A 26417-nucleotide genomic window follows, 5' to 3' on the forward strand; every position below is an offset into this window, starting at 1 on the left:
TTATTTTTGTGGGGCTTTGACAGAATTGAGGACGGCGCAGATTTATAACTCCAAAGACGTGCAAAGGAACCAAATGTAATGTTAATGCTGACGTCTTAGGTCCCACTATCTATAAAAGAGCAAAACACCTTTACAGTGGCGATGAGAAAATGTATATTTAAGAGAACAAAGAGAGTGGGCACTATCGAAGGGCGAATTGTCCAATGAGCAATCGGTAATTTTGAAGTTCTGTGGGAGGGAATTATCATCCTGTTCATCTGTCGAACACAGAGCGGAATCACTGAGGTAAGAAGACGACTGTGAAACGAACTGAAAAGAACATTTTCACGAGCCGAAACGAAAATTGAAAGAAACGGGAAACCTCTAGGAAGAACTCCCGAGACTAACCGGTGATTCCTGGTGCTTCGTTCCGCGGTAAGTATAGCTTTATTCGAACGTCAATGTATTCAAATTTGCGAATTATTTCTGATTAACCACACATCGTTCTAGCTAGCCGCTTCGACGAATTTCTGTTGAACCATAACTTATACTCGATAACTGGAAGCAGGTTGAGGTTACGAATAATATTGAGAGAGAGAAATTCGCCTCAATTAAGCCGTCAAGTTTTTGGTTATCTGCGCTTATTCAAGTTATTCAATTTGGTAGAGAACTGAAGTACGCTGTCATGCGAGCCGTGACCAAACACAAGCCAGAATATCATATTCTGGCTTGTGTTTGGTTACTGAATAATCCTTCATATATGATATTGTGGCTAAAAAAAGACCTTCAGCTTGATCAGCAAGACTTCTGAGATCGCATTCAACACCGGATACCAAAAACCTGAGTTTCGTATGGCAAGCATGCCTGTCATCACGTCTCCTTATTCATAATTCTCCCTCTCGCTCTCTCTTTTCGATGTTTTCGTTTTTGTGAAACCGGTATGTATTTTTGCCAAATCAAAGCATGTATATACACCAACTTGCGAGAGCATTGACACACGAAAATAGAACATTAGTGATTTAGTGAGATAGGAATTATATTAAAAAACAAAAGAAGATCACTGAAGCTGAACTTTTTCTTCTGTCTTTTAATGTATTCCTTTCTCACTAAATTACTAATGTTCTATTTTCGTATGTCAACGTTCTTGCAAGTAGGTGTATACAATGTTAACATTTTCATGTTAAAACGAAATATGATCGGTAAGCAATAGATTGGTAAGATCTTTTTTAGAGAAAATAATTGGAAACACTGATGACGATAGATGCTACTGAAACGGAAATGGGACGAAAAACAAAGGGGATAAAGAATAATTTTCGTCGTATTTCGACTGAAGTCCAAAAAAATCATTGTCCTGAGAAATGTTCGCAAGACTATTCTCTATTCGCAAGAGTATTCTATGTTTTCGATTTTTTAATGGTGAATACTGATCAATTGGAAACTATACATATACTTTGATTTTTCATCATTCAGTTCCTTTCAAAAAATAAAACGAAACTGGCCTAGTTTTTTAAGTTTAATAAAAATAACAGCGAGACTGAGATTTTAAGACAATTTACAGGTAAAGTTTTGTTTTGACAAGTTTTTGGTCGGTTCTATTTACCGAGTCAACGGCCTCTGAAATATTCGGTTCCTCGGCGATCATGTTGAAACGTAGGAATGTAATATACGTCCTGTTATCATAAAATATACAATACCTTCAATCGTCAACGGTTTTCAAATCAGGTTTAGTTTAGCTTTCAAATATTCAGTTCCTCGGCAATCATAATGGAACAAAAGACCATGCCTTCTTTTCCTCAGTTTGAAAAAACCACCTGACTGTGGTAGAAATTCTTTCCATTTTCCTTTCTTTCTTCCTTTCTTTCAATATTTTTTGTTTATTTTCTCCTATCTTTCTTTCGATTTTTTTCCGTTCTCTCTCTCTTTCTTTCTTCCTTCCTTCCTTTCTATTTTATCTTAAAAAACCGCCGAACAACTGCCAAACCAATGTTAAAAGCCAAAGGTAAAAGAAAAGGGAAAAAAGGAAAGGAAAGGGATAAAGATCAGTATAGGAAAGGAAAGGAAACGGCTGTGGAAAGGTCATGAAAAACTGAAATAAAGAGAAAGGAAGGGACCTTTGGCTAAAGGAAAGGGAGAGAAAATAGAAAGGAATTTTAGGCAAACAGAAACCCAAAAACGGAGGGGAATTAATGCACAGCAAGAGAATATTAAGTAAGCTTACACAACTATAATCATTACAGCGCTTCTCAGTTACACGCGCGAAATCGATTCAATATGAATTCGCTTGACTGACCACGGAACAATAATTTGAAGTCGAGATTGAAATTGATTCTTTTATTCATCAAGTTCAACCTCGACTTGAAACCATTGTTTCGTGAACCAGTCAAGCGAATTCGGGATAGGTCTATATGCCGTCTCGACGACGTCACTGTGCCCTCGAAAGCTCTGTGTTTTCCGACAACGTCATGGAAATACTTTGGTTGACGTCCACCAAAACCTTTAAATTTTGGGGCGATAGAAATGTCATGCCGTTAGTTGGCTTCATATATCCGAACCCTTGGCCCTTCCTAGACGCGAACCCTTAGTATTTTACTTTACATTTCATACTAAATAAATAGATTCTCTTTTGCTATTTCTTGATAAGTTTGTTGATATAAATGCATCAAAAAAGAAGGAAAGATCTATTTTGATATCCCATACATGTTGTGATCGTGAAGGCAGGTGGACTCGATCGAGATCCCTTCGAACTAACCAATCAGATTGCTTCCTCCGTCCACTCTCACCGACCTATTTTACCGCTCGAGTTGGGAGGAATATTCATAAATTATAAAGAGAAAGAACTTGCACTTCTCTCGGCTGGGAGGCTTGTTTTATTCGAATTTAATCAAAAGAAATGTCTTTAAGAGTAGATTAACGGAATATTTATGAGTTTTGAATCGTAATTTCTCGCTCTTTAGTTTGAGTACCGACTCCGTACTTCAGTTGTTGAAGATCTTCATCAAAACCGTTTTTATTTTTTCCTTCAAAACCACAGACATGGCAGGCCAAAGCTCTTGGATACTGCTTTGTGTGGTTATCCTTTCTGTTGGAGTAACGACGAGGTCTTTAGAGGATTATTACGGCTACTACGACTACGATGAAGCGCTCTTTCGACGTTCAAACCAACAACAAGACGAGAAAGAAAATCTCGAAATAAGAATGCCAGACGTTCACCCAGTAAAAGTAAGAATAACTCTTGCCTTTGCATTGTAATGTGTATAGCTTCAATAGAGAAACAGAAGGTTGATAAAACCTCGTCAACGGTAAAAAGAATTTATTTTAACTGTTATTCATAACATAGTTACTATGTTCATAACGAACGGTCACTAGGTCACTTGTGTTTATCAAGTCGACATATTTGATCGTCCGTTGGTTTGTGATCAACGACTTTTCGTCTAATAACCTCATAAATACTTAAAATCAAACACAAATGATATTTTATTTACTGGATATTGTTTCAAACTTGAGGTTTTCTCAGCAAGATTTATGACATATTTTATCTAATTTATGACATATATTTGATATCGTGGCCTATTTTTAATGGCGGCGCGCCGTTTGAGGTAATTATTCGTTGACTTGTGAACGAGTATCTTTGGCTAGTAACAAAATACACAAGTGTCTATGTCATTTTAAGATATCTGGATTTATTATAACCGCACACAGCACGCGCTAGCATTTTCTATTCCTTCAGTAAATTGATCATAATGAGAAAAAGCTCAAGCATGTTTTTACGTGTATTATGTAGTTCCAAAAGATATATCCAGACCCCATCCACCGAGTAGTCTACCGAGTAGTATGAAGGGGGGGGAGGGGGGGTCAGAGAAAGAACAAAGTTTGTATGGAAGAAAATTAGAAGTTCCTGGGGAAAGGGGGTCTTTTTACAAATGGTAATATGAATATTTTGTAGAAATACACATCACTACATGTATGAAATAATGGACTTTCCCTGCTATCAGAGCCTATTTTCCTTTTGTTTTGGTGGAGCGAGAAAAATAGACTTTGCTGAGGATGTAGGACATTATACTTGTTGCGCCTGTGTGAGGTAACTTAGCAATGCTGTCATGATTTTGACAGCTGCTCTCGTCAAACAATGTTTCGTTACACAGAGAGTCACATTTGCTCATGCGCACTACATGTACCCGGTTATAAACCAGTTTTAAAACTCGTTTTGTTCGTCCATTAGGCTCAGAATGTATTGAAACTGCTTTCATTATTAGTGTGCGACCCAGCTAGACAACTAGTGAGACATCAGGGTCTAGATTCTAACATTGAATCAAATTTGAAAAGTCCAAATTGGTATTGACCAAGCTTTTGATTGACTAAATCAAAAACCAGATGCCTTTGGCCGTTTTAGTTTACATAATCGTGAAAACAGGTGTCAAATATACCATATGGACAGTTAAGCAATGGTCAGAGTGAATCCAACCAAGCAATGACACACTAGCCTTTTGTAATTTATCTAAAATTCGAGGATTGGAACAAGTTTTCATTTCTGGTCTCATTAAGAAGGATAGTAATATTTTGCGTATCACTTGGGTTTTGTGCTACCATGGAGATTGAAAGAAAGCTTAAGTATTTATTTGCTGTTAAAAAATATGCAATTATACAAAAATTCTGTAAACAGGCTTGATTTTCTCCAACCCACTCCCACTAAAGGATTATACTGTGTCATCTTTGCGAAAATGTTGAATATTCTTATTGTTTAAATTTTAAATACAGGATATAGGTAAATGAATAAATGTGATTTACTATTTATTGCATGCAGTGTCACTGTATCCCATTAGAACTCATTGTCAAGAGAGAATTTAAGCCTTTGACAACAGGAATCCCAAAATTTGGGATATATATTATGTATATCATATATATTATATAGTTATAGTTATTTATATAATACTCTGTGGACAGCTTCAAGTTCCTTGTTGCTCAGGGTTAGTCTTGACTTTGTGCAGAATATTCACATCTTCCAGTCAAGGTCCGTTGGAGTTTCAAAGTGTTTGATTGTATTGTTGAAACTTTGTATATTCTTTATTTTACATTGGTATTTGTTAAAATATTATGACACTGTACAAGGCTAATTCTGGGTAAATGAGTCTGTAATGAACGACACAGTCATGGTAATTAATTTGACGCTGGAAAAAGGCCATACATATGAATGAGATCTCTTATATTTGTTTTAATTTTTTCCCTAGCATGATTCATACTTTTGTACTTCAATGAAAGTGAGTGATGCTGACACTTATATAGGTAGGTACTCTTATTCAAAAAGCAATTAAATTTTATTTAAATTGCTAATTTAAAAAAAAACATCTAATGAAAGTTAAATAAGTTGATAGCTATTGTTTCTGCCAAAAATACCAGTTATTATCATATGACCTGTATCTGCCCGGGCGTGGGCTCTCAGAAAAATCTTCAGGAAAATGGGGTGAGCAGGGCCGTATGAATCCGTATGGCCCTGCTCGAATCCACACGCTTTCTCTTTTTATGCTTTTATTTACTATTTCTTTCTTTCTTTTATTTTATTATTTTTCTTTTTGTGAGGGTGATATAATAAAATGCTTATTGACTGAGTTAGGTCGGGCGGTACGGGAAAATATTTGGCTCTTGGTCATTTGTACGGACCAAGCTACGCTCGGTCCGTATGGCATCACCTTGAGCCAAATATTTTCCCATACGGCCCTCCCACTCAGTCAACAAGTACATAAGACTGACTCTCTCCAAATCAAATTGGTGGAGAATCATGATACTCTATTCTTAAAGGATGATTTGAAATGCAAAAATGTGACACAAAATTTGACTCAGAGTATTCCTTATAAAAACTGTTGTAGATAGTCTGCTAAGATTAAAACAGTTTTAAGCCAGTTAACAAACCAGTTTAATCATCATATGGCTAATACCATGTGTTTTTGCTTCTGTTTTCAGTGGGATATAATCCTCATGCAGAAATGCACACTGCACATCATATGTTATTATTTGGTTGTGAAGTCCCTGCAAGCCAAGAAAAATCCTGGTAAGTCTAAAGTGACCATTCATAATTTGTTTGCTGTGTTATTTTGGTCGTTTCTATTATTCATAAAGAGTTCCTAAGAAATACTATTCATTGACAATTAGACACTTAAACGGAATGGTCTACAAGTTAATAGTTATAGTTAAGAGAACACAGAGGGCCACATTTTTGTTGTAATTATGAATATCAAAATGTCATCCTTTCTAAATAAAGTTGCTATTATCTTTGAATGGATCTTTATCTTCATTGTCTTCTCACCCAGGAACTGTGGAGATATGGGAGTTGGGGTTTGTAGAAGTGGTTCAGCAGAAAAGATCATGTATGCATGGGGAAGGAATGCACCAGTGCTCAAACTTCCTAAAGGTATTAAATAGCCCTTAGATTAAAAGAACAAGTCAAGGAAAAAGAACACATATTTTGTAAAAACGTACAAGATCTTAAATAATTTGTTGTTGCTATAGGGTGGCTCAAAAATGTACATGTATCTTAATTAACATAAAATTTGGTTACCAAGAAATATTATTTGGGAAGCACGTATCATCTTCATTACCACCATCATCATCACCAACACCATCATCATCATCATCATCATTATCATCGCTACCACCACCATCATCATCACCATCATCGTCAACATCATCACCATCATTATCATCATCATCACCACCACCATCATCATCATCATCATCATCGCTACCACCACCATCATCATCAACATCATCACCATCATTATCATCATCATCACCCTCTCTCTTCATCATTATCATCATCATCATCATCATTATCTAACCAAAACAATTCTATCCCATATTTTCAACCACATCTACATTCGTGTATCATGTCCATGTCATTCTTTTAAGTGTAATCTATTGACAGTTAATCTAATAAAGAAAAACTAATTATTAATGATATTTTATTGGTTTTATTACTAGATGTTGCTTTTAAAGTTGGTGGATCAACAATTGTCAAATACCTGGTCCTACAAGTACACTATGGACATGTTGATAAATTCTTGAGTAAGTGCCAGCCCTAATTATCTGGTTCCTAGAGGTAGTAGTGTGGATATATAATAGCATTCCTGTATTAGCCACTAGTCAACTTTCCTTTTATTGAGCTACAGGCTACATGTAGCTCAGTTGGTTGAGAAACAGTCTGTTGTATAGAAAGTCATGGGTTCAAGCCTCCGTGTCTGGACCAACACTCAGGGTCTTAAAAATAAGAAAGCAAAAAAACCTTGCTATTTGGGGTCCTGGTTTTTTTCCTGGACTTGGCATCGCTTGTGATTATAGTTTGTTAGGTCTCTTACCTGACTCAAATGTTTTATTGTTTTCCTAAGTCTGCAAACCCCAACATGATACACTCCTATTCAATCTGGTTAGCTGTTTCCTTACTTTGATCAGCCCAGAGGTCATTTTGGGGTTTGATCTGTAAGCTAGCCTTACCCTGACTTAAATCAGCCCAGAGGTCATTTCAGATCTGTGAGTTAACCATGCTGGGGTTTGATCTATGAGTTTGCTGTACCCTGACTTTGATCAGCCCAGAGGTTGTTTCAGGGTCAGATAATTTTTTGTGAGTTAGCCAGGTCCACACCTTAAGTTCAGGTCTGAGGTTTATTTGAAGCTTGAAACATGGATAAATCTCTCATCTAACCCATATATTCATCATATTTTATATTCAGAAAATCCAAGTCTAAAGGATCAATCTGGAGTGACTCTATTTACCACTAAACAGAGGTATGTGAGCAAAATTGACTGTTACGCAGCTAGGTATGAAGTAATACAGAGAATGTACATTTGATTAATATTGCCAGATATTTTTGTTTGTTTGTTTGTTCGTTTGTTCGTATGTTTGCTCGTTTGTCTGTTTATGTGACTAACTGTACTGTCTTATTGTTGTTTGAGTGCTAACATGTTTGGTTCATTACAAAAAGCGCCATTTAATTTTACCATGATATTATTTTCTGTCCAATTTAAACACTAAAAAATAAATCTATTTTACTGCAACTATATGTGAACTAGACAGAAGTACCTTGCTGGAATCTTTCTTGATGCCAATGGATATGGATTGATCCCTCCCTTTAAACCAGGTTAAAATCATATATTAAAACATCTTTAAAACTACTGGTGAACAAAATGCAATTGCAATCTTAGTATATATTTGTGACCATTTGTGAGAAGTGAGAAGATTACTTTAGTTCCAGAAATTATCATATCCCCCACCCCACCCCCCACTCCAAAATTTCTCTGTGAGGGGGGAGAGGAGGAATAGATAATTTCTGGAACTACACATTTGATATATTTATGGGTAGTTACACACTATCCATCTTTTGACTATCAACTCAAGCCTGCAAATAAAATGCTGCTCATATCTCACAGTATGTATTTTTTATCAATTGCATTTTGTTCTTAAATGCTTATTATTTTTTCTTACAATAAATTCCTAAAATAATTCTAAAAACTTATCAAAAAATTTTGTTAGTTTAACTAAACTAGAGTTGAATTTACATCATGATTAAATTTAAATTTATAAACCTGTCCATCTAAAATCCTTAAATTTTATTTTTATTATTGATATTATTACTTTTAAAAAATTTTGGTTTAAGATTATGTTTATTAAAAGTATACTTTTCATTGAAATATAATTTTGATATGTAACTCAAATTTAAAATTTAAAGCTTAGATCTTTTCGCATTTCTTACAATGAATAAATAGATAAACAGATAAATGATAAATAAAAAACAAATTATAAATGAATTAAATGCAAATCATTCCAGTCTGGTGTCCTATACATAGGAAATCATGCATTCTGACTGATTGGCTGTCAGAGCTGGTGGAATTTTTTATCTCTTCACAAATGATATCAAAACAAGTGGGAAAGTAAATTATGGGAAAAATATATTTATTTACCATCTTAAAGTCAGTTTGGAAAGGGAAAACTGTCTCTGCCTTGAAAACGTACCTCTGACAGCCTAATTGCCTTAGTCTGTATATTTGAGACCTTGCGCATAGTTTTTCCGTTTCTGCACCCACTATAAATAATAACCTCTATTAATATATTATTATTATAAAGAGCTATAATTAATAAAGAGAAAACAGATTAAACACCTAAACAAATTTAAAAAACCTAAACTCAAACGAATTGAAAGTTGAAAACATTTAAACCTTGCCAGCCTTACCACAGCATTCTTTTAAAGCATAAAATTTTGTGGATCATTCACTCATGAAAATATTCCTAACTTACTTTATACTGTCTCGTAGTTATAACCAAACTAAACCTTAAACATTCAGTTACACTGATGAAGGTCTTTGTCAATTGTAAAATCATTCAAAGTATCAAAAATGGTGGTCACAGTTTTAAGTTACTTTAGTTTGGTTGTGTGTGCTGCTTTTCTGTTAATTCATCATCTTATGATCAAAACTCGTAACGTGCATCATTGGAATAGATTTTTGTGTGTGTCATGTTTTGGTTCTTTTTTCCTTGTTATTTCACAGTATGCAAGTACTCATTTTTATTATTTTCCCACGAACAGATCTACACATTTAGCAGGCATATTTCTATTAGCTGCAGGCGGTTCAATCCCTGCCCATCAAAAAGGTCTTTATTATCAGACTATCTTTATTACTCTCGTCGTCTTTTCTCCTTGTTCTCTAGAACTCCTTATCTTGCTGGTATCAAACTCTTAGCTGCTGGAGAACCTGGTCTTATTCCTCCTCATCAGACAGGTCTCTTCCTCTCTTAAATGATAATCATAAATAAATATTGATAATTATCTATAGATAAATATACTATTTAATAAGTTAATGAAAAATCTTTTACTAACTCTTAACTTGCTTGCTTGCTTCTTTTTTTCATGCTTCTTTTTTTAACTTCACCAATTTGTTTAAAGTAATTTAAGAATTTTATTGCTTACTCAGGAGCGTTCATAATTTTTTTTCAGGGGGGAGGGGGGAGCTATGGGGGTTTGAAGAGGGTAGCCATTTTCTCAGGTAACTATTAGGGGGGCTATTATGGGAGGCTATGCCGTTACCGAGACTTATCATTAAGAGTAACAATGCAATGGTTTATAATTATTAATAAATTTGTTGAAGCTAGAAAAAATATTGATTATAATAGCCCACTTCTTATAAATATATTTAATTAATTAATAATTCGTTAATTAATTAATAAGTTAATTAATCAATAAGTGTAATTAATGATATCTAGCAGTACGTCTTTGTTTCTATATCCCTATAAGCTATATTTTTTTCAGAAATCCCTTTCTCATAAAAATAGTATTTTATGTTTTTGCTTTTGTTTTTCATTTTCTTTTCTGTCTTTCTTTTTAATTTAAAAGAAATAAGATTAGTCTACATCAAGTCTTTGATAACTTAAGTTGTGAAAAAGAAACTTTATCAGAAGTTATTAAGCCAGTGCTTAATGCAACCTGCAATAGTCTCTTTACCTAGGGCATAATGTTTTCCAATCTCAGACCACATTGTCATTCTCTTGGGAATGAGATTATTTTGTTTGAATTTGTCTTCTAATGTACAACCGTTAGACAAAGAAATGATACTCTAGGAAATGACACATGGTCTAAAATGGGAAAACATTATGCCCAAGCTGAAAGGGTCTTTTCCTCCTGTATTTTCAGCCAGTTAAATTTCGTTGTCTTAGTTTTAAGGAAAATACTATTGACAGGCTTTTTAAATGGTTAAATAAATATGATTATATACTAATAAGTTGCATTTGTGACCTTAAACTCATAAACCATTGCCATAATTGGAGTCATCTGGGTTACAAAAAATATAATATGGTGTCAGATTTATTATTATATTATTATCATATCATTGACATATATATATCATTGTTGTGTTCATTACAGCTTGGCATCTGGATGTTGGATGTCAATACGACAATCCTGCTGTTATTCATCCGTTTGCCTTCAGAGTGCATACACATAAATTGGGTAAGGCAGTCTACAGTATCCTTGTGTCATAATTATGATATTTGTCTTCATCTGTATCTTTAATCCATTGGGGGTATGCCCTTCTAGCAACTGACTGAACTGACCAATACCTATATCATTAAACCAACCATATAACCACAATTTTTTTAAATGTAGAAGGGGGAGAGGCTTCGGGGCTACTGGCCTGCAATGTTCAGCAGTACCAACACATTCCCTGGCCAATTGCCAGCTTTGATCATCACTACTTACAGTATTGCAACTTCACCATGTTCATGTAGACCCTGTTCCATCAGCACCATCATGTTTGATCAGCGTAACTTTTAATCCTGAGGTTAACATATTTTATAGGTACTGTGGTCAGTGGATATAGAGTAAGAAATAGCAAGTGGACCTTGATTGGCAAAAATGATCCCCAGAGGCCACAGGTAAGCTGAGAAGGGGGAACTTTATTAACTAGGGGCAGATATACAACCTAACCTAACCCTAACCCTAAGGAACATTATTACAGGGGGTTTTTTTTGGCATTTTGCAAATTTTGGAAGTGAAATATAACCAAAGAATGTAAATCATGCTTTCAAACAAAGTTCTGCATTTACTTCAAAAAAAAAAAAAAAAAAGATAAAACTGAAAGTCTCAGAACACATGGGCTCTTATACAGGAAGTTTAAGAAATCCTGGTCTCAAAAAACGGATTACAGCCTGTATGTCAGAGCCCTTGTTCTTTGCCACATGCCAGAAGAAAAGCAGGCTCTGGCTACAAGATTGGAGACTCCAGACTCCTGGTCACAAGCAGAGGGGAATCACAATTAGAACTCATTTGTACCTCCCCTAGTAAAATACCTGAGATTTCAAAGGAAACATCTAATTCTAACAAAAATAAACTTTTTTCACAGGCATTTTATTCTATAGAAAATGCACCGGAAATCGAAAGGGGTGACTATTTGGTAAGTATTTTGGAAATCATCTTTTTACAGTCAAAGTAAGAAAACCGTGAACGCCTAAAAATATATATGGAATGTTAAACATTGGTGAAAGGGGATACATAAGTGGCACCAACACCTGCAGTTCCCTACTCAGTTGTTTAACATGGAAAACAGTGAAGATTTGAAGCTTGGTTTAACATCAATATTACCTTTATCTTAGGCTGCAAGATGTACTTACAATTCAATGTCAAAAAAGAGAACAACCTACATTGGGTAAGACCTTAGCCTGCAAGCAAAATCTCAGCAATGATGATGATGATGATGATGATGATGAAGATGATGTTGATGATGATGAAGATGATGTTGATGATGATGTTGATGATGATGTTGATGATGATGTTGATGATGATGATGATGATGATGTTGTTGATGATAATGATGTTGATGATGATGATGATAGTTAAAAAATGCCTTACATTCCCCAGTGCAACGATGAAGGATGAGATGTGCAACTTCTACATGATGTTCTATTATGATCCGACATCAACAAACAGTGCTCCTGAAGAATCCTGTGGTTACATGCCTCAGCAAATGCTGAACTACTTCCCAGCAGATTCCAATGTACCTCTTCCTGGAAGTGGAGAAAAAATGGAAATGAAGAGAGATTACATTGAAGGTTAGTTTTTGTTCATGCTTTCTAATAACACAGAGATTCTATGACTTGCTTATTAGAGAAGTATTGTTTTTGATGATGGGTTTCCTGTGGTTAGAGAAGAAACTTCACATCCCAAAGTCTGTCTTTAGTTGCAAGCAACACTGTATGAAACTTGATAAGCACCAACTGAAACACAGAGTATTAAAGACCCATTGCCACTTACCGTGATGCATCACAGTTTGTTTACATTTTGAATCGTGTCACCACTGAAAATACAATTCTAACCGTTTGAATAAACTCTTAAAAGAATGTAAAAGAATCATTATTGTGCCTTAGTGCTATGTCGGAAAAGGATTTAATGTGACCTTATTATTCAATATATGAATCTTTGAATTTCATGGACCACGAAATTCATCTGTGACTGCGGTGCAGTGGCAATGGGTCTTTAATTTCTATACTTCATAAAAGGGCCTTTTCTTTTGGAGAAGGGATGACCTTAATGAATTTAGTCTTGATTTCATGGTTCGTGCCAAACATGCCAAACAACCTACGAGGGCACACCTTGTGCCTCTTTATATCACTCTTTGATAAACTAGAATCTTGATGAAGAAGATAAACTTCCTTTAAGTTACATACTAAGAACTTTTCAACAGTTGTTTCATCATTTGGTTACAGGTCATTGGACATCACTTTCAATGTAAACCTTGGTAAATGTTGAAAAAAAAATTTTTTTTAAAGGATATAAATCATTTTTTTCTTGTTGTTCTGGTGGTCACCATGCTTTTGGCCATATATAGTTTAATTAGCTTGTCCAGTTTAAAACTTTGTTGATGGTTCTACATTTCTGCTCTTTGAATCGTGATCATTGTTTGTCTACTGTTTCCTGTTAGAGACTTGTATGACTAAATCATATTGTCAGATCACCCTACTTTCATTTCTGGTCAAATATACTGTCTAGTATCCACTATATGCAAGAATTTCACCTACATGGAATTTAATTTGTCTAGTTTGAGAGCAGCTACAGTATGACAAATGTTTGACATTGAACCCCCAATCATTCCAGACTAGCACAAGTAGTAAAATTATGTTTTCTTCAGGGTACAATGTGTGAGTAATGTTCCCCAGATACCCTGTTGAGCAAATGTTGGCCGTCTGCAGAGTATCTGGGTTATTGAGATTATGTTTTACTTAGTATTTAAGTGATATAACCACAATATTGCATTTATTGTTGAAAAATTGCATGACAGCACTATAATTCCATAAGAATACAAAGCACATTTCATCTTCATTGACTTTCTTGCACACTGGCACTATATTTGCTTTGTGTCTCTCTTTTTCTACTGCACCTTTAATTCTTGGCACCTTAGAAGCATACAACCAACTCTATCTCTTTTGATAGATCCTAGTAGATAGTGCGGGTAGTAGCATGTTTTTAGGAATCATACCATCTGTCACCATGCCGCATTTCAATGCCATTTGCTAAATGCACGTCTCTTTGTCTACTGCTCTTTCAAAATAAAATCTCGGCACCTTGCACCAACCGTTGTAGAAGCACACGTCCAATTCTTGGTTTTCACCTACGTCATCATGAATTTCAAAAGCGTAAATTCGCATTATAATGAAATACAAGTTTCATAATCTTGTAAAGCGATCAAAACTACATATTCTGGCCATATTTCGAGGTTGTAAAATATTTCGTTGCGGAACTATAGGCGAGTAAACATGACGCAATTTTTGGTTAAAATGTATGGAGCGGCCATCTTGGTGTTCCAAGTTGGTACACCATCATGGCGGACGAAATTTCAAAGGCTTAAGATGATGAAATATTTAATAATTTTGACTATATTTCACTTAAATATACTTTAAATAGATATTTAAAATGCGTCTAAGGGAAAATCTTTCAATTAGAGTAAATTATTTTACTATTTTGATCGCTATTTAGATAGAAGTGACAGTATTGCGTGACACAAACTCTACCTTCATAACTCGAGAACCAAACATCGAAATGACTCGAGATTTTTTCTCGTGACTTATAACACTGATTTCTAAACCATATTTGAGAAATGCGTTTATACCATCAATAGTTCAAATTTTTATGTTTTGATGACGTCATGTGAAAACCGGCAATAACTCTACCTCTTTCATAGATTCTATCTAGTGTAGGGACCAATCCTGGTAGCTGCCAGTTACTGACTGCAGTTTCCCTTTGTCCATAGATGAAGAGAGCATGTAAGAAGCTATTGGCATTGGAATAAAAGTGCGCAGCAAACTGAGACAAACCCACCATGGAAGAATGAAGAATTTAGAGATATAAGCATTCAGTATTTAAATAAATTAATGTCTCTAGGAACTGGACTTAAATAACATCAATATTTTGTTATTAGTAACAATTTATTTATTTTTCTTCGGGGTAACTGTGTAAAATTAAGAGAGCATAAATAAGAGAGGGAAACTTCTTAATGATGGGCGTGGCATGTAAATTCCCAGTTGGGCTATTTTTGGTAACCAGATGCAGTTTAAACTTTGCCTTACACTACTCCTGTTTTTCATCAACTTACGCGCATGTACTCTTTCCGTTCATCGTTTTGATCTATTTTGGTCACTAAAAACGAAACGGAAAGGTAGGTAACGGTAACGGAACGGTAGGGTAAGGCAAAATTTAAACTGCATCCGGTTACCAAAAATAGCCCAACCAGGAATTTACGATGCGTGCAAGTTATTAAGAAGTTTCCCTCTCTTATTTATGCTCTCTTGGTAAAATTAATTCACAATTTAATATCAGAATATAACTTTTATGTCACCAGTTAACAAAATATTTAATAATTTTAATAAATGTGGATGTCAAACCTGTATATGTACTGCAAGGATATAATCAATGAACTTTATCCCAAGAGGGTAACTCAGGACAATAATTAGAATTGTCTTCTTGCCTCTTTTTGAATAAAATATGCAGGAAAAGGAAGCCATCACTATAATCTGGTTAATAGACCCCCTTGCATGTGACGTCAAAGCAGCTCGATCTGGGGGACAAAACAAAAGAATTCCAATCTTCTGGGAATTGGAACCTATTGTTTTGTCCCCCAGTTTGACATACTGCACATAGGGGTTTATACTATGAATAACCCTGACCTACATGTAGCTGTATTAGAATAGTCAAAGTTCCACATTAAATGATTCAAATTAAAACTTGAATGTACTATAATGGCTTGACATGTTTTTTATTTGTTTTCATTGATGATCACTAGTAGAATGGGGTAGATTAAGGGACCTAAACAAGCTAATAATTACCTTTCCATATAACACAAATCATAATAGGAAATCATGAGTGTCTCCCTGGAAAATACATCTGACATCACGTTAGATATATATATTTTAAATAAGTTTCATGGATATTTTAGTTTTAGCCCTTTTACACTAATATATTATTTAATTTATAATCCTCCCCCCATTCGCTCACAAATATTATCATGTTAATCCTTCATTAATAGTCTTCTATTTAGTGTTTCCTTTCCCGGCCTTCCCTTGTCGCTTCTGAATTAACTTCCATCCCTTTTAAATCCCACCATCCCTGTCTCCTTCTTTTATCTCTCTTTTAATCTATTATTTGCCTCCTTATCTTCCCCATGTCACAGTGTCTCCATCTATCCATTACAACCCTCCTTTCCTCCTCTCTTCCTATCTTCTTTTGTCTCTCTTGTCTTCCTGTCACTGTCTCCATCTATTCATTACAAACCTTCTTTCCTCCTCTCTTCCTATCTTCTTTTGTCTCTTTCTTTTCCTGTCACTGTCTCCATCTATCCATTACAACCCTCCTTTCCTCCTCTCTTCCTATCTTATTTTGTCTCTTTCTTTTCTCATCCTGTTCTTTTTTCCCTTACACTCTTAACCCCTTTTCCTCTCTCTTTCTCTTCTACTCTATTTATTTATCATTGAATATTTATTTTCAAAAATGTGTGAATTAAAAGTTTTGTCGATATTTCCTGGAACCAGCATGCAGTGATTGCCCAGACCTACTAAATACTTGGCTACACTTCCCCTTCAAAAATAAATACTTGAAAATAACACTTTGGCTTCTCTTCTAGATGATGCTTGTCCCCACTGCAAGAGAACGATCCCACTTTTATCAGTAAAAGAGAATTGGCCACAAGGTGGATCGCAGACTGGCGAACTGCCAATCAAAGCTGGACAAGTAACTGCTGTTTCTTTGGACTCGAAGGGCAATGTTGTCATTTTCCATCGTTCTTCTCGGGCTTGGATGGGCGAGTAAGTTACTGATTAAAAAAAGAACAATATTATTTTGTGGTTACTGTACCTTCATGATATATATATATTTTTTAACTGTGAACACTTCAAGTTTTTTCAGGCTATCTTTTTCTTCCAGTGAACTTTTTACTGCTTCAAACTGTTTAATAGACCTTTTTAGCTTCAAATGCGATTGCTCATTTCAGATCACACGACATTCCCTTGAAAATTGTTCTTTTATGGCAAATATGTTAAAATATTTACACATGAAAGAATCAACTGAGTCACAAGAGTGGCATCATGGACGTCTAAATTTTGCACAACAACTAAACTAAAATGGTCTATTATTTAGCCATTGAGCTCAAATACACCCAATGAATTATCAAAAATTTAAATAAAAATACTTTTGTGGGCAATCTAGTTTAGTAAGACATGCTGCCTTCTACCCAGCGATCAGCAATATTGTCAGATTTTTGATCATCAGTTGGGTGTTTTTCAGCCAGTGGTCAGCTTTTATATTGCCATCGTAAAATGCCAGATTTGTAATGCGAATAGGCATTTTGTAACAACAGGTCACGTGACCCTCCCCCCCCCCCCCCCCCGTAAAAAGAGATGTTTTGTCAAAATGAACACCAGAAATGGAAAGAGCACCTTGATATTAGTAAGAAGGCAAAGTTTCAGCTTAACATGTATTCATTTTTACACAACGTCTCTTTTTACTGGGGGTAGGGTCATGTGCCCTTTCGCTACAAAATGCCTATTGCACTGGCACCAGCACATAGTTATGAACATGGTGGTAACCACTTGTCAATTATTGACAGTTGTAATGATTGTTCATATAGTACAAGACTTAACCTTACAATTCAATGTTCAATCTGACAAAACCAAGCTGTGTATGTATATATATATATATATATATATATAAGAAATCTGTGAATCAATTTTCCGTAAAACAGTGCTCAATACATCGATAGAAGTAGAGCAGAATATTTGTTTGAGAAGAAAAAGCCAAGACAACATTTTTCCTGACAAGCCTGTTTCGTGAATTGCTTCACTCTTCAGGGGATTTAATGATAAGAATATTCGTTACTATCATTTATATAGAAAAAGTATACATAATTAATTAGTGGATGTAGTTTAGCTGTTGCGTAATAATGCTTTGTTTCTGTGGCGGCATGAAGATACAAGTTCGTTGCGCTTATTTAATGATGAGAGTTCCGGTCGATAAATTATTAGAAACTTTTCTTTAAGACAAAGGTTACATCTTTTGCTGGAGCTGTTGTAGGCGGAGCTTGAAGATAGGACGCGCCATAAAATGGAGTAGCTGATATTACCGTTCTTGAGAGTCCAGATGTATTTGCTGAGTTCAGTCGAGTTTTTATGTTGTTCAACATAAACAACATACTTTTTCTATATAAATGATAGTAACGAATATTCTTATCATTAAATCCCCTGAAGAGTGAAGCAATTCACGAAACAGGCTTGTCGGGAAAAATGTTGTCTTGACTTTTTCTTCTCAAACAAATATATATATATATATATATATATATATATATATATATATATATATACATGATTCAATTTGGTAATTATTGTTTTACAGCACATTTGATGATCATAATAGACTAGCAGAAAAGTACCAAAGCCCAATTATTGAGAATACTGTAGCCTGGTTGGATGCTGAAACTGGTAAAATACTGAGGGAATGGGGAGCTGGAAAGTAAGTGTGCCTTGATGGAAATTCAGTAGAGTGAAGACCAGGAACTGATCATTACCGTAAATCCTCTATTTAGCCCCCCCTCTCAAATAAGCCCCCCCTCTCTAATAAGCCCCTCCTTTTTAAAGGAAGAAATTTGTTAAGCCCCCCTTCTCTTTTTAGCCCTTCCCCTGCTCCCCCTCCCCCTTTTACAGCTAAAGAATCATGTGTACTGATTAAAGGTGTTTTTTTAAAGTCTTGGTTCAGAACATTTTTTTTAGCTGCTTTGTTAATGTTACTGTGTTTTAGTTTTGCTATTCACAATAATCGTAAATTATACTTGAGAGACTAACACAGGTGAATCAAATAATAAAAATGCCATGTACATCACTACAGATTATGCGAGACGGTCAATAGTAATGCTTCCGTTTAATCCTAAGTTTCAATCATATTACATACTGCGTTTCGACTAAATCAATAATCCCTCCCTCTCAATTAAGCCCCCCCTCTCCAATAAGCCCTCCCTCAAACGTGCCTGAAATAAATAAGCCCCCCAGAGGGCTAAATAGAGGATTTACGGTATTTATCAACTGGAAGAGGGGTGAATCTCCACATCTTTTTCAACTTCTCTCTGTTCTGTGCTTTTTTAGTTTTACAGCCATTCTCAATCACACGCACCGCTCTAGCGATTGTTTCTGTCTTGATGAAGAAACTTTTGGTAGATGTCAATCAAGGCATTTCCATGACCTTCTATAGGCATATGCCCTTATAGCATTGTATTTTCCGACAATTTTATGGAAACGCCTTGTGATTGAGGTCCACTGAAACCCTCTTCGCTAGAGGGCGTGTGTGATTGAGAATGGCTGTAAAAACCCATAATATGGAGCACTCATGGGGTAAAGGGTACACCTTCGAGCGTCTTATACATGAACCCATGGCAGTTGCAACATTTTAGCAACCACTCCCAAAGGTTTTGAAGTAAAATAAATTACCTTTAACCCATTTTTACCTAAATATAAAAATTGATACTGATTACATGGAGGATGGAAATTCAAAATGCTGTGACAAGGCGGCCCCTCAAAAATGGAGTGTTTTCAAACGAGGGGACAGCTCATGCAGGCTGCAGTGATCGATTGATTGGTAGATAGATGGATGGTCATTGATTGATTGATCAATCGATAGAAGCATTGGTACCTTCAATATTCAAATTTTTTTTCTTTTAAGGTTTTACCTCCCACATGGATTAACTGTTGATAGAGATAATAATTTATGGCTGACAGATGTAGGATTGCACCAGGTTTTCAAGTATGGACCAGGCGGTAGTGATGAAGCTCTTATCACTTTAGGAACCAAGCTTATCCCTGGAGATGGCTGGAACCAGTTCTGTAAACCAACTGGTGTGGCCATTGACTCTGATGGAAGCTTCTTTGTCTCTGATGGGTAAGATCCTTATAATCATGGTTGTATGACACCAACAATGATGTGACGGGGTTGGCCCATTTTGTGTGCTATCATTTTGAAAGAATTTAAGTTTCTAATATTTTTATAAGATTTGAGTGATGCATCTTGGAGATATCAAGGTTTATACTTCCAGTATGCTAATGAGTGTGATGTCATAATAGACATTTGGGTTTATTTGTCATCATTTTAAAATCAAAACACTGATTACTATGAGGAAACAAATTTGCAATAACCTTTCTATAAACGCTGAGTAAGATGATTATGTTTTATACAGGATATTTTACTATCCCAGTAAATTTTCGTATATTTAATAATGCCTACTATGACATCACACTCATTAGCATACTGGAAGTATAGACCTTGATATCTTCAAGTCGATCACTCAAATCATATAAAAATATTTTACTATTTAAGTTTTAACTTCATGTAGAATCAATGCTGAAAATATTGAGTTAGGGGTCATAGGCACTTTAAGTGAACTTGGTTCAAAATAGGAAAATACTATGCCCAAACGTATTTAGTAATTAATTAAGGTATTAGGATACGTTTACGACCACTATGCGCGCAAACTTAAATAACGCTCTTGCTTTATAGTATAACACAAACAAAGTATACATTTTCTGAAAGCTGAGTAAATATAGTTTATGAAGAAATTTTCAAAATACGATTTTTTAAATTGTTGTTCACGTTATTGTCCTCGAAGCGAAATTTGACCATGCCTCAGTAAAAACGTTAACGGACACGTACATTTTAAGCTATGTTTGCGAAAAATGTCTTAACATACTCAGGAGATAATAAGCTCAAAAAGGGTGTCCCAGATTTTTGATATCTGTTTTATATCTCTCGCTATTTTTGATCAAAGTTCGACGATTGCTTTTGGAGTGTTGTTTAAAGTAAAAAGCGTCATAACTTTGGAAAGAAATTAAATTTCAAAAATCGGAGACACTCTTTTTTGGGTCATGAGTTTCTTTTTAAACTCTCCAAATTTTAGAAAAATCGAATGAAATCCAAGGGCCTTTTAGCTTTTCGAAGTTGAAGTTTTAGCGGCAAATAAAGTTCGAGAAAATTGTGTTTCTTTGTTTGGAGCCGGAAGCTGCAGGGAGCCACGATGGTGTTGGCCAAAACACCTGGAGCCTTCCATTTTGTCATCACTTGTCATATTATCTGTTGTTCTGGACGATCGCAATGTAGGATCCTTTTACGAGGACAAAGGAGCATTTGGACTCAACGTTATTGCAAGCGATGGGACATTTCCGGTCTTGATAAAGTCACGATTTTGATTTGTCTCAAAATTTTGGTTTTTCCAATCAAAAACGGCAAGAAGTTTCACTAACATAAGAAAGACTAAAGTTTAAAGTTACGAAATTTCAGAAAAAAATTTTTTTTCGAGCAAATCGTCATTTTTCGTATCCTAATACCTTAAAAAGTTCTATTCCATGCTTATTTAAAACTTATTTTTCTTCCTTGTAGTTATTGCAATGAACGAGTTCTTAAATACACACCCAGTGGGGACAGAATTACAATGGCAATTACAAATGCAGCCTTTCCAGGTGAGTTATAGTTTTTGATAAAACTGGAATCCCTTTGGGTCCCTGGGCTGATTTTTTTTACGTTAGCGATGTCACCCTTTCTGCATCAAGCGTTAGATACTTTTCCTAACTCTATGGTAATTGCAAATTATTTTCTTGGTGTTGCAATCTTGAATGAAAATGATTCAGAAATGCTTTGTGCTGATGGGATCCCTGTTTCAAGTGTTTTCTGTTATTGGGCACCTTGTGTTAGACTCTTAAATCACCCTATATACTGTATCATGAATGTATAGTTCCAAACATTATCCATACCCCACTCACGGAGGAATTTTTTAAAGACACTCCCCTACCCCCTGGAAATTCCAATTTTCTTCCATACAAACTCAGTAATTTTCTCTGACCCCCCTACTCTTCGGAAATTCCAAATTCCTCTGTGGGGGTGGGTATGGATGATTTCTGGAACTACACAATACATCTTATTGTCATCCTAATGTCAATGTCATTTACTATTTTTATAGCTTCATTTCCTAGACCACATTCATTCAACATCCCTCACAGTGTCTCACTTGATGTTCAGCACAACCAACTCTACATGGCTGATCGGGAAAATGGCCGGGTCTTGGTCTTTGATTCTAAGAGTGGTAAATTACTGAATTCCCTTACTGGGTTTGGAAGCCGAGTATTTGCTGCTCATTATGACCCAGCTGATGGTAGGTGTTATGGAGGGGAGGGGAGGGGTGGGGTGGTTAGAGGTTTGCCACAGCCACGTGCTGGGGCAAGACAATAAAACTGGTTCTCTCTGGGAAAGGAAATGTCTTGTCACGTAGTCACATTGCATTGTCTCTGCCCTCCTAAATGGCTGATGTGACACGCCTCTATTGTCCTAAGAATCTTGATAATTATTTATTACATTTTAATTTACTTGTTGTCACAATTACTGTCTCATCGTTTGCCAGGAATTGAACCTGTTACCTTTATTGGGAAATGAGGGTGGTGTAGTATTGGTCCACTCCTCTTTCACCTTCGGGGTTGCAAAACCTAACAAACCTAACTCAATTACAATGACCTAGAAGTTGTTTTATGGTTCAATCTGTGTGTCAGCCAAGTCCTGTCTTAGATCAGCCTAAATGTCGTTTTGTGATTTGACCTGTGCCTTAGCCATGCCCTTAATAGATCACCCCAGAGGTTGTTTCAGGATTCAATATTTGAGTTAACCATGTCCTGACTTAGATCAGCCCAGAGGTTGTTTCAGGGTTTTAACCATGCCCTGACTTAGATCAGCTCAGAGGTTGTTTCAGTGTTTCAGTGTTTAGTAGTGCTGTGACTTAGATCAGGCTAGAAGTTGTTTCAGGGTTTTAACCATGCCCTGATGTTGATCAGCGCAGAGGTTGTTTCAGTGTTTGATCTATGTTTAGCAGTGCTGTGACTTAGAACAGGCCAGAGGTCATTTCTGGGTAGCGATAAAATTTGAAAAACCAATCTACTTACAAGAGGTGTTTACTCAGCAACTGGATATAGTGGTTAATAACTAGTTCCATTTGGTTATTGAGCATTTTAATTAATAGGTTCAAATGATCTTTTTTCAGGTGGCTTGCTTCATGTAGTGAATGGTGAGGATGGACAGAGTACAGTACAAGGCTACACCTTCAGTATCGCTGCCAAAAAAACTGTACAAACATGGAGACCAAAAGAGGTATATTAATACATGCAGCCATGTAATTCAATTAATAATGAATTAAATCAGGGAGGGTATTCAACAATATTAATGTTAAAAATCTTTGACAAGACTTAATTATTTCCAACAAACACACCCTGAGTGATTGCTCAGTCTCTGGAGCTAGATGTTTGTGATGAACTGGGAGACAAAGAACCCAAACAATACTATTATATCCTGTTTTGTTAAAAGACCAATATTAATGTTTTAGAGTGAGAATAAATAGGCTCTAGGCCCCAAGACCGGTACCCAAATAACAATCTTCATATCACAAGAAAAGAAAAGAAAAACTCTACTCACTTGTGATTCTATAGTAGGGATCAAACTGGAGTCATGGGTAGATCAACAGCAGTTCAAAGAACCTGATCTGCTTGCTTCTCACTTGAAATTTTACAGCTACTGACAAATATTTCATTCTACCAGTTCATCCTATTTTTCTTTTCATTCCTTTCTTTCTTCTTATCTAATTTTTTTATCTCATTTTTCATATAGGGCTTTACAGAACCCCATGATGTAGCATCTAACAGTCAAGGCAGTGCTGTTTATGTAGCAGAGATTGGTCCAAACAGAATCTGGAAATTTGTCCAAGCATAGACCATCTAGCAGGATAAAATGGGTACACATGTATATACACTCAAGAAGCATATACAAGCGTTGATAGCTGAATGGCTTTCTGCAGTATATACACATTATGGGAAAAAATGATTATATAATAATATTATAGAACTCAGACATACATGATTTATTTTTAAATAATATTTAACCATACAAGCCTGCATTTCTTTACTAGGGACTGAAGCTCACCATACATTACAAAAAAGAAAGCAGGTCATTATAATCCTTGTGGAGGGGAGGGGGGGAGAGGAAAAATTTGTCATGGCAAATAATTTTTCCTCCACTTCTGCAATCATTTCTGTTATGTCTATTTACTCTATGCAAAAAATTTTTTCCAGCATTTTTCCTCCCCGACCCCCTTCACCTCAATCAAAGGATTGGCCTTATCTAGCCGCAAAGCTCTATTATAGTCTTTGGGATCTTCCCAACACCTTGAGTCAAAATTAAGTTTAATGGCTAAATTATGAGATATAAAATATACTACAAATAATGAAATTCAAATTTAATTTAATGGCTGGTCCTTTAATTATATTAATAATATATATGCCTTTCAAGACAAGTGCAAAGGAATATGGTACTCCATGCCATTCTTCTAATTCTTTGGGGCCAAGTTCAACAATCGTTTAATATCTATATTTTCAGGCATAACATTACATTTTATAACCATTGCAATCCCAATCCCAATCAAGTTGTCAAAATAATTTATGTACTTTATGGAATTTTTAAAAAAATTAAGTCAAAATTTTCTGTTATTGATTGAAAGTATTCTGCAAAATTATATTTTATAACCATGGCAATCCCAAGCCAGTTGCCAAAATAATTTAATATGTACTTATCATAAGGGAATTTTTAAAAAAATAGTCAAAATTTTCTGTTATTAATTAAAAGTATTCTCTAGCAAGCTAAACACAAGAGGTTTAATATGCTTGATTTAAACTGTGAGGTGTCATTTGTGCCAAGAGGATCATTGCCCCACCAAATCCACCATGGCTGTAAATTGAGCCTAGAGGTTCCCTTGCTCCATTGTTACTTGGTGCTGTAACAGCTTGACTTGTCTCTTCCTCCCCATCATGTATCCTTGGTTCTACCAGCAGGGCTGTGACTTTATCCTCCCATTTGAACACTGAAGCAAGAGAATCTCTTGATATCAGTTTAATCAAGGTTAACATAACTTTTCGTTTCAGATCCACTTCACCCACCTAATATAAACAAAAAGTTGAAAACTCCTTGCCATAGGGCAACGTTTTACTTTTTAATGGGAAAGGGGAGTAAGAAATACAGTCACAAGTAGAGGTTAGCACGGAGTTACAAGAGGGATATCAATAAATTAACATGAATATAGTCGTACTATTACCCAGTATATCCAGATAGAGTGCTCACACTAAACCCGTGAAACAAATACTAATTTTTAGTACTAAATAGTGATAATCAAACAATAGGAAACAAAGGATTCTGTATGAATTACTACTAACTATTAGTACTAAATATTATTCACAGGTTTAGTGCGTGCATTCTAATATAAAATTCACACATAGAAAGTATTAACATTTAACATAGTTGGGAAGTTTATATTTATCTATGCAGTAGAGGTAGAGTGCAAACCATATAATTTTTCCATGAAATAGCACAAAAATAAAATAGCACTAAACACATGTCTTTCTTTCGTTTTGTACTAATTAGTATTATTTCATACTTATATGTTTTGCACTCTAGTATAGAAAATGATAATACTGCTTGGGGATTTCTATTTAAATGACTAGTTATAAAAGTGAAACTCTATGGACACCTAGAATACCCGATTGTGTCCATACTGACGGGTTATCTGTAGAAATGGGAAGGGGTAATAAATTAATAAAAGTGTAAATGCAATCCACTGGGACTAAAAAAAAGTGTCTGTCATATATAGTGGAGTATCCAAAGTAAGGGAGCTTTGAATGTCTCCGAAGAAAACTACTTGAGAAAGCACCATTACATCATTGAAAGCAATCCATTTATCAGTCAGACTAGATATCTAGCAATATACACAGACACGGTGCAAAAATGGAAAGCACATTCAAGTATAATAAAGAAATAGTGAATAATGGTGTTATCTACGGTTATCATTAATGCTTTTCTTATATTTGTTTCAAAAACATCAAATCTTTTCCAAACTTCTCATGTCTAAAAATGGTTAAAAATGACCTGTTTTGCCCCCTTCACAAATAATGGATAATGTTTGTGAAATTGGTTCAAAATTGATCAAAACCATGAGCTATAGCCCATGCTCTTTAGTCGAAAATGGCCACCCAAAAATGACCTATTTTGCATCCTCCAAAAATAATAGATATGTGAAAAGGTGTGAAAATGGTCATAAATAGATTGAAACTATGGGCTGTAGCCCATCCTTTTTGGTCCAAAAAGGCCAAAAATGACCTATTTTGCATACTTCATAAATATTGTATAATACTTGAAAAGGTTTGAAAATGGTCCAAAATTGATCAAAACCATGGGCTATAGCCCATGCATTTTAGTCAAAAATAGCCAAAAATGACCTATTTTGAATTTTTCATAAATAATTCATATCTTTTGAAAAAGTGTGAAAATGAGCCAAAATTGATCAAAACCATGGGCTATAGCCCA

At 35.3% G+C, this 26417-nt stretch overlaps 1 protein-coding gene across 3 annotated transcripts; it reads left to right on the forward strand.

Moving 5' to 3' along the window:
- Positions 1–60: 60 nt before the first annotated feature.
- Positions 61–25887, forward strand: LOC116290559 (peptidyl-glycine alpha-amidating monooxygenase B). Of its 3 annotated transcripts, none has more exons than XM_031697619.2 (20): positions 61–414; positions 3011–3198; positions 5205–5259; positions 5935–6022; positions 6282–6382; positions 6952–7035; positions 7698–7752; positions 8038–8105; positions 10881–10964; positions 11313–11389; positions 11857–11907; positions 12107–12159; positions 12372–12562; positions 16624–16804; positions 18387–18503; positions 19704–19919; positions 21411–21490; positions 21988–22179; positions 23056–23162; positions 23676–25887. In XM_031697619.2, exons 2-20 carry the CDS (start codon positions 3013–3015, stop codon positions 23775–23777), a joined length of 2088 nt encoding a protein of 695 aa, XP_031553479.1. In that variant the 5' UTR covers positions 61–414; positions 3011–3012; the 3' UTR covers positions 23778–25887. The 3 variants fall into 3 exon arrangements, with proteins under 3 accessions (XP_031553479.1, XP_031553478.2, XP_031553480.1); XM_031697618.2 differs by lacking the exon at positions 8038–8105 and adding an exon at positions 9671–9741 and having other exon boundaries at positions 62–414; XM_031697620.2 differs by lacking the exon at positions 8038–8105 and adding an exon at positions 9549–9613 and having other exon boundaries at positions 64–414.
- Positions 25888–26417: the final 530 nt, after the last annotated feature.

Source organism: Actinia tenebrosa, unplaced genomic scaffold, assembly GCF_029948245.1.
Source record: "Actinia tenebrosa isolate PJP-AT-01 unplaced genomic scaffold, QUT_ActTen_1.0 PGA_scaffold5__44_contigs__length_20552954, whole genome shotgun sequence".
NCBI lineage: Eukaryota > Metazoa > Cnidaria > Anthozoa > Actiniaria > Actiniidae > Actinia > Actinia tenebrosa.

What these genes read in the sequence shown, in the direction of transcription:
- LOC116290559 (XM_031697618.2), top strand. Translation starts at nt 3,013, where the DNA reads ATGGCAGGCCAAAGCTCTTGGATACTGCTTTGTGTGGTTATCCTTTCT. An exon ending in CAGACGTTCACCCAGTAAAA is followed by an intron (nt 3,199 to 5,204) that starts GTAAGAATAACT and finishes TTTTTTCCCTAG; the next exon opens with CATGATTCATACTTTTGTAC. An exon ending in GAAGAGAGATTACATTGAAG is followed by an intron (nt 12,563 to 16,623) that starts GTTAGTTTTTGT and finishes CTTCTCTTCTAG; the next exon opens with ATGATGCTTGTCCCCACTGC.